This window comes from Macadamia integrifolia, chromosome 1 (genome assembly GCF_013358625.1).
Source record: "Macadamia integrifolia cultivar HAES 741 chromosome 1, SCU_Mint_v3, whole genome shotgun sequence".
Taxonomy (NCBI): Eukaryota; Viridiplantae; Streptophyta; class Magnoliopsida; order Proteales; family Proteaceae; genus Macadamia; species Macadamia integrifolia.
Window position 1 is genome coordinate 13747761 of NC_056557.1, and position 9738 is coordinate 13757498.

The 9738-nt window shown below is 35.3% G+C and overlaps 1 protein-coding gene across 1 annotated transcript; it reads left to right on the forward strand.

Annotated features, from left to right (window-relative positions):
* The first annotated feature begins 1629 nt into the window (after nt 1-1629).
* On the forward strand, nt 1630-4319 carry LOC122066441 (LEAF RUST 10 DISEASE-RESISTANCE LOCUS RECEPTOR-LIKE PROTEIN KINASE-like 2.7). The gene is made up of 3 exons (XM_042630271.1): nt 1630-2488; nt 2830-2871; nt 3195-4319. Exons 1-3 carry the CDS (start codon nt 1681-1683, stop codon nt 4271-4273), a joined length of 1929 nt encoding a protein of 642 aa, XP_042486205.1. The 5' UTR covers nt 1630-1680; the 3' UTR covers nt 4274-4319.
* Nucleotides 4320-9738: the final 5419 nt, after the last annotated feature.

Genomic DNA, 9738 nt, shown 5'->3' on the forward strand with positions numbered 1-9738 from the left:
TTCATTCAAAACAAATCTTGATGGTGCATTCATTGATTTTGATTTCGTATTTTCATTTTATCATTTATTGAACTCTAAACCTTTCAAAGAGCCTTACCCAAAAAAAAAAACACCTTTCAAAGAGACGGCAATAAGATTTTTTCTTTTTCCTTTTTTCTTTTTTTGGGTATAAGGTCAATAAGATTATTACATACGATGATGCTTTGCCTTCCATTGTTCCACAAATCTCAATCTCAGTCAAAGAAGGCGTTCATACACTTTTCCAATCTCATCACATAGCACGTCAACATTCTCCCACAATTTCTATGAGGACAATATTCAAGTCAAAATTTCAAAGTCTACGAGGTAGTATAACCATTGCGCTCAGCAACCATTTTATCCCTTTTTTCAGTCTTCCCATGTGTTTTACGGAGACTTGACTCTTAGGCTATGTTTGAAAATCTAGAAAAAAAAAAAAGAAAAATTATCACTCCCTTCCTGAATTATGTTAAATATCAAGGTCCTCACGTCTTTTAAAATATTTCACTCTCCTCCTTCTAAATCAAAATATTCTATCAACCGTGACTAGTTGTTAATTTTACTGTTAAGTGGATGTCCTATTTTTCATAATACCCTAAATGCCCCATCCCTAATTGATCAAAAGAAGAAAACTTACCTTATGGTTCCTCTATGTTAGGTTTATAAGGATCATCGTCTTTGATTCTTCTCATCTTACATGACAAACTTGTTCACTCATTCCAAATTAGGAATGACCTCGTCCATGAAACAATTGTTGATCCTACCATAATTGTCGAAACTGTTTCTCAACCCAGTAGAAGCTAAACCTATTTGTGGTTGTGGTGGAGTAGAGGGAGAGTGGATTAATAGCAAAAACCAACACCTAGTCACGATTGATAGAATATTTTGATTTAGAGGGAAGGGAGTGAAATATTTAAAAAAACTTGGGGGATCTTGATATTTAGCCATAGTGCAGGGGGAGTGAGTGATAATTCCTCAAAAAAAAAAATATATAATAAGACAAAAAATAATGATTTCACAATAATTTTTTATGTATTTATCTCTCTCCCCATATTCAAAAGAAAATTTTGATTTTTTTTTTCTTTTCTTGACTGGCAAACATAACCTTAGTATTCAAGTCAAATTTCCACCAACAAATAATATAACCATCATGGTTTGAGAATCAGATCATATCGATTTGAATAGTTGGATTGGTTTGATTGGTAGTGAGCAGCGACCCTATCTAATCTCAATTCTTAGTTGATAATATATTGGTACAGACAAAGAGTAACAAGGTATAAAAAATTCGATTTCTTAATGATAACTGTAGGTATTTCTGTCTAATTTAGATATGGCCTGATTTGGATCATATTGAATTGATAGCCACGATTAAGGATACCAATTTAAACCATTTAAAACCAAACCAAAAGTAAATCGGTTCGGTTTTGGTTTCGAAAGTTAGAATTTTTTTTAGGTTCGATTTGATATTGATTTCATGATTAAAACTATTAAACTAAAGTGAATTATCTATTTTCAAATCCAATAAGAAACCAAGTAAAATTATTTTCTTTTTAACATTTCAATCATATACCTAACAAAATAGTAACATTGAGGTCAGAGAATCCCCTTCTCCTCCTTCCTGGTTCCTCTTGTTCTTAACCTCTCTCTTCCCTGTATTCTTCGATGCCTTCTTCCCAAATGAGTTACTCCTTCAGGTACAGCAACCCCTTCCCTGTATTGATCAAGATCAACACCAATCTCCTCCTCCTCCTCCTCCTCCTCCTCCTCCTCACTGCCATAATCCAAGAAACCAAATCAGAGGACCCAAAATTCGAAGCTTGCAAACCTCAGAGCTGCGGCCATGGTCCTAACATAAGTTACCCTTTCTGGATTCCTCTCCTCCAAAAGAGCTACTGTGGAAACCCAGATTACAATGTATCCTGCTTGAACGAGGAACCAACCATTTTGATTTCCAACGACAACTACCTCATCAAAGACATCTACAATAACAACTCGCTTCTGGTGATGAACAAGAAAGCAGAGTCCACTAATTGCTCTGTTCCTCTGCACAGTTTTACACTCAAAGATACTCCTTTTGAGTTCAACCACAAACCCCTCAATCTCTTCTTCTTCTATAACTGCACAAGATCCATCCCCTTAGAATCTCAATCATTTCCTGTTAATTGTGATATCAATATTACTGGGAACCACTCGTTCGCCATTTTTGAACAGGATTTGAGATCCCTGAATCTGAATTTTTCTCTCCAGCGATGCAAGTCGACTGTGAGTGCTCCCATAGACATGAATAGTACGAATTTGGGGGATTTTAAAGAGATGAACTACTCGAGTTTGTTACGTAGAGGGTTTCTATTGAAATGGAATGAGAGTAGTAATTGCAGTGAGTGCCAAGCAAGCGGTGGCCGCTGTGGATTTGAAAATAAAGAGTTCTGGTGCTTCTGCCCCGATAAACCCCGTCGGCAAAGCTGCACAGGTGAGTCTTATCTCATATTTCTCATCCATGATTGGCAATTCTTCTTCTTCCCTTGAAATCCTTTAATTTTCCCTTTTTCTTGGGACGATAGTGGTGGAGATTGTTCTGCCACTAATTTCCGCTCTGGTGATGGGATACCTTATTCACCATGGGTGAAGGAAAGCTTGTCCATTATTTATATTTGTAACTAAAATCTAAGAACAAATTTTGATTTATTTATTATTTTTTTTTTTTTCCGATCGAATTGAGATTTTTGAAGAAAAATCTCCATTCAGAGTTTAACCTATTACAATCATTATTATTTAACTAACAATCTGTTGGTTCTCATGATTTTATGGCAGCTGGGAGCAGTATTCCAATTTGGGAACTCTTTGTTATACTAGGTAATACTTGTTTTGTATTTTATATTTTTGAAATGAAAGTTTGAATTTCTTGTTATAGTTCTAAGATATTTTAATTCTTTATATAAAGAATGGATTATTTCCAAACAGTAATGTGCATGTATTGGATGTTCACCTTATACAATAACACTTATTTTCCCTAATATGCTTCAGTATAGGTCAAAAAAGAATTATGAAACTATAAAATGTTGTCCCTTTACATGCATGGGATTTGCGCATTTATGATGTATAAAACTAAAAATTATCATCTTCTTATTGTAAAAGATATTAATAATCAATTTTTTTTTTTTTTTTTTTTTTTGCAGTTATTGTACTGAACTTCATATTTGCGGTTATATTACTGGCAATTCGTATGATAAGAAAGTTTTCATCAAATAGATTGATGTCATTATGGAAGAGCAGAACAAGAAACACTCAAAATGTCGAGGCTTTTCTTAGGAATAATGGATCCCTTGCACCCAAAAGGTATAGTTACTCAGACATTAAGAACATGACAAATTCATTTAAAGAAAAAGTGGGCCAAGGTGGCTACGGTGGCGTATTCAAAGGGAAGTTGCCCGATGGTCGTTTGGTTGCAGTGAAAGTCCTAAATAACTCTAAAGGTGATGGGGAAGATTTTATTAACGAAGTTGCAAGCATTAGTAGGACTTCTCATGTTAATATTGTCACTTTTCTGGGATTTTGTTGTGATGACTCCAAAAGAGCACTTATATATGAGTTCATGTCAAATGGATCTCTTGAAAAGTTCATCTATATGAAGAGACCATCGAAAACATGCACTCATCTTGATTGGTACAAACTACATCAAATTGCAGTTGGCATTGCTCAGGGATTGCAGTATTTACATGGTGGTTGCAATACTCGTATTCTACATTTAGACATTAAACCTCATAACATTCTTTTAGATGAAGACTTTTGTCCAAAGATATCCGACTTTGGTCTTGCTAAACTATGTTCTAGAAAAGATAGCATCATATCAATGGCTGCTGCTAGAGGGACAGTAGGATATATTGCACCGGAAGTGTTCTCGCGGAACTTTGGAGCAATTTCACATAAGTCGGATGTCTATAGCTATGGAATGATGGTATTAGAAATGGTTGGAGGACGAAGGAACTTCGATATGGGATATGATCACACTAGTGAAATTTATTTTCCGCATTGGATATATAAGCATTTTGGAGAAGGTGAGCATTTACATTTAGACATGGTTATGAGGGAAGAGGAAGAAGAAATGGCAAGAAAGATGGTTTTAGTGGGTTTATGGTGCATACAATTGGATCTAGTAAATCGACCATCAATGAGCATAGTGGTGGATATGTTAAAAGGAAACCTTGAATCTTTGCCAATTCCTCCCAAACCTTTCTTATCTTCTCCTTCCAGATAAAATTTAATAGATCAATATTTTTGTCAAGATATAGATAACATTCACTGTATCCTAAATGAATGTGTATTTCTAAAGGAAGGTATTCTATCTATTTATTTAGATAGATAGGAAAGACAACTTGCAGTAAGGCCGTGTTTGGTTGTGTTTTTTATTTTTGTTCCTTTTTTTTTTCTGAAGTTTTTTATTTTAGAAGACAACTTGCATTAAGGCCGTGTTTTGGTTGTGTTTTTTTATTTTTGTTCCTTTTTTTTTTTTTTTTTCTTTTAGAAAAAGGATAGCTGTAACTCACTTTGCCCCCAAACTTTTTTGGACATACGGGTAAGGACATCCTAATGAGGTTTCCGTGGGAGAGTGTGGCCCTTATACCTAGACACATGAGATGATAAAATGATCGGCTGTGTACCCTATGAAACGAAAAATGACATTGCAATCCCATTGACCCTCACGTGCACATAAGAATATTGCACTCCTCCACAGTAATCACTTCCCTGCCATAAAGTTATTACTAAAATATATATAAAAAGGGAAAAAGGCTGGACACACTACTAAGGTGCCCAATATATGTGACTCTCTCCCTCTCCATTATGCCTCCTGCATCCTAGCCCCCAGTGGTTGAGCCATTGGTCTTGAAAAAACCTAGCGGTGTGCCCAACCGTCTCCCCATAAATAAATTATTATCCTATTAAAACTAAATTGTTACAATAAAACAATGAACCAATTATTACTACTGTATTCCATTACTATTATTGAAATGTAGTCTCCATCCTCTAACTGTTATTGGAAAAGTTACTATGGTTTGTAGAAATGTCACATAAAAATAATACTATTTGTTATGGCGAAGGGCCATAATGTACCGTTTGGCCAATCCATGTTGCAAAACAAAGGGATTAAAACAGAAGTGTGAATGAAAATCCTATGGGAGGTGGTGGATCAATAGAGGAAGGTCCTCAACCAATCCTGGCTCGTGAAATGGAATATTTTAATTTGAAACGATAATGCATCTATTTTTCAAGGGAAAAAATTCTATAAAATGAAATTGATAAAATCCAGATCCTTGAAACAGAATCTTGCAAGTGTAAGTCAAGATTTATTTCGAGTAAAATTAGTGACCTAGGATTTCAAAAAACCAACAGATTTGAGTCTCTGGGACTCCAATTTCTGGCCTTCAAAACTAAATACAATGTTTTATCAGATGTTAATTTTACGATCATCTAGTCGTATGGGTGAGCATTCAACATTTGTTTCTTTTGTTTCTAGATATATATTTCTTTACCCATGTAATGAAAAAAACAAGAGGACAGATGTTGGATGCTTATCTATAATAACGATCCATTCCCTTGACTTGTGTCATCTTGACTCCCGTTCCCAACTTTCGAAACTCGACAGGATGTTATGTTGACTACTTCAATTCATTCAAAACAAATCTCGATGGTGCTATTCATTGAATTATAATGGGTGTTTGTTTTAATCGCTTATTTGGCTTTAGCACTTTTGAGCAAGATGTCAATAAGATTTTACTCATGTGCTTTTTGAGATGAATCACTTCTTTGACTTCCATTGTTTCACAGTCTTCGTCAAAGAGAGGGTAATGAATACTTTCGCAAAGGCTCTACTGCTACAAGATATGCTATCTTTGGACGCGACCATAAATCAGGGCATACATCTAGGCTCCTTGGAGCCTTTTTTTTCTTTTGTTAAAATTCAAGAGCCTATTGATCATTACATAATAAACCCCACGTAGAGATCAAGTACAACATTATAAAGGAGTCAATAGGGGTCTTAAGCCACACTTCTTGTAAAGCAAAGGAATTGGTGTAAATCAAACACCGATGTACTTGAGAGGAGTTGATCAAATAACCAATCTTGTACAAATTTTTCATTGAACATGTTGCAAACTGTCAGATCAAGGTCCAAGTGTGCAACTCATTGGAGGCTAACTATATAAGAAAATAATAATAATAATAATAATAATAATAATAATAATAATAATAATAACAACAAAGTATATATATCCGCGGATTGAATAACCAATTTTAAATGTAAATATTTATTAAATTATATTTTCATTCCCACAGCCCACCACACCCCTCCCTTGCCTAATTCTGAAACACTTCTCCTGTAGCTACCCGGCCACCCAACTCCCGCAGCCTACCCACCCCTCTCCATATTCCATAAAACCGAGGAATAAGAATAGGAAATGGAGGCAGGGAATAAGAGCAGAAGAGGAATATTGCACCTTTTTTTCCTGAAATTTAACATATGGCGCACATATACATCAACAATCGTGGCCAATGGGAGGATGTATGCAAGCATATTTAACATGGGGTAGTATGGTCTTTTTACATCCTTATGCATTAATGTGGAGTGTTGTCACAATTGGATGTGAAAAGGCCTTGCCCCGATCTAGGCATTCCCGAATCTCTATGTTAGATGGGCAGAGTTCCTGTATATATAGGAAAAAGAATCCTAAAAGGCAGCATAACCTCTACAACTACATATAGGGAGAGGTGAAATGACCGCTTTCCCTCATGAAAAATGAAAATTCTATCATTATTGATGCTTTCGTGTGTGCTCACATTGGTTCTCGCGTTGATGCATGAACTACATTGCCTTTTAGATCATGAGACCCTCTCCCTGCCATATCAGTCAGGAATCAGGATCCTCTACGACGGTTGTAGTGAGCAGTGAGAGTTCCAATCGTTGGATAGACCCTAGCACACATGTCAACACGTGGTCAAAGTCCATCCATCCGACAGCTAGGATGCCACATAGGATTCGAGAGCCTCCCATTATACATAGGTAGAAAGAACACTACGTACCTCCTAACATGTTTTGCTACCTGTAGAACGCGACACATGGAAAATAGGGAGACCAACGGTCAAGATTGGATGAGGATTATTACATCCGGTGTGTTGGTCTTAAAGTTGTCTATGTGTCACTTTCTACAAGTAGCAAAATAAGAAAAAACAGAGATGAGAAAAATAAAAGATTATTTTCCATGTTAAGATGGATTTTTACCTGATCTTTAAAAAAAATAAAAAAAAAATGTGGCTGCATTTGCTAAATTAGGCACAGTTTTGTTTTCCCGAATCAATAATGTGTAAGAGATGGACTCAAGCCAACTTGCATGCTAGCTGCCCCCACCCTCTCTCTCTCACTCTCTCTCTCAATTCCTGCATCGGAATTGATTGAGATGGTGATTGATATGACGTTATCTATCAATTTCAAGACAATTGGAGAATTATTGAGGCAATTTTCTCTATTTTGATTTTCCGATTGCCGTCTTGACTTGGTCTCACAGAAGAGGACGAAAGAAATTAGAAAAGTTATTTGATTATCCACTTATTGGTTTTCTTTTACAAAATTATTCATAAAAAATTTCAGTTAATAAAAATACCTAAAATTATGTTTTTCTTTATAAAATTATCCACTCAAAGTTTAAGTTAATAAAAATACTTAAAATTGAGTTTGACTTTATAAAACTACCCACTTAAAATTTTAATAATAAAAAAATACATGATTATATGTGGAAGATGAAGACTCACTATTTTGGGTAGTTTTGTAATCCCAAACCTGATTTTGGGTAGTTTTGTTAACTGAAACTTTGGATGGGTAGTTTTGTAAACTCAAATCCAATTTTAAGTATTTTTACTAATCAAAATTTTTTATGGATAATTTTATAAAAAAAAACCTAAAAATAAATAATCATGTAATTTTTTCAAGAAATTATTGAAAAATGAAAACATGGCAAGCCATCACAAAATCAATGACAAGAAACTACGTGAGTTTTTTCCTTCAGCCTTTCAATTATTCCATTGTCGAGTGATTCCCTCTCTAGTGTAATGAGCGATGAGTGATGAGCCATTTTCACAGAATTTTGGGCTCACCTCTCCACAGAGGTCTCTAATTTCCACGGTTTGTGGAAGCAGATGAAATTGGTGGGTTTTGACTTTTGAAATTAATTTTGACCAAATCCAAATGGAGGAGATATGATTTTTATGAAAAGACTAACAGTGGGGATATTGGCGTAACGGTGAAGTTGCTTCTATTAGGGTACATTTTGTAGCAATTTGATTCAAGAAGTACAAGAACAGGATATTTTTTCCAAATAATGATGATCACATTTTGTCGTTAAATGGGTAGTGGAGATTGCAAGGGGTCAAGAGGTCCTCTTGGGTAGAGGATGTAAGGGCAAGTCCCACCCAAATTTTTGTTTCCAAGTCATTTATTGAGGACAATATTTTTATTTTTTGGCATTAGGGTTCGTTAAGTTTGTAGTGATGATTCTTAATTTCTCTATAAATAGTTTGAGAGAAAGGTATAAGGATAAGTGTTGTAATCTTATTCTTCATTGATAGTGAAATGGAATTTCATTTTATTATGGATGTAAGCAATCTAATCGAATTACATAAATCTGTATTCATTGTGTGATTGTTTGTTCTTATATTTTTCATTCTTTTCTGCATCAATTTTAGGGTTTTGTTTCTATAGCTTTATTTCCACCTAATGGTAATAAGTTCAAATCAAAAAACCGAGAAGCAAGGCACACAATGTCGGGCAAGGTTTGAGGAGATGGAATCTGAGTCGGGATCGATAAAGGTCAATACCAATATGCTTCCAATCCAATCAACCCACATCGGATACGAATACCACTAGGTTCAATTAAAAAAATATATATATTTTTACTCTTTTACCATTTGTCCATATTAATAATACAATATCAGTTAAGGATCAAGATTAATCAAAGCCGTGCCAATTCAATCCGATTCTTCAAACCATAGTGGTGGGAGCATCGTGCTTTTATTTCCTCCACGTGTGGGGGAAACCTTCTACTTGACGATCTCAACTAGGAAAACCAAAACCCTTCTGCATTTATTTCCATGGCCAATTATAATTGGTCCTTGTCAATGCCAACTAGAAGACGCCATAAACAAAAAATGCAATGCTACTCCAATCCTCACTGTACAAATCCATCATTGTCTACGTTTACTTAGAAAGCATGATTTCCCATATGTCATAGAGTGATCTCAAAGTTAGGGTGACTTTCTTGCAGAAGAAGATGAAAGAAATTATTGAGAGATGAAAAACATGACAAGCCATCACAAAGCCAAAGGCAAGAAACTACGTGAGTTTTCTCCTTCAGCCTTTCAATTACTCCATTGTCTAGTTATTCCCTCTCTGCTGCAATGAGCGATGAGTAATGTGCCATTTTCATAGAATTTTGGGCTCACCTCTCGATAGAGTTCTCTAATTTCCACGGGTTAAAATCGTCTGTAATTCCGATCTGGTACAGTTATGTGAAATACCACCTTTAGGGGGTGATACGTGTATTGATACCAATGCAATGGTCCAGATCTGGTACAACTAATAAAACCTTAAATCAGTGAAGAGTCATTTAAATCAAATCTAGATCACTGCATTGGTATCAATACATGTGTCACCCCCTGAAGGTGGTATTTCATGGA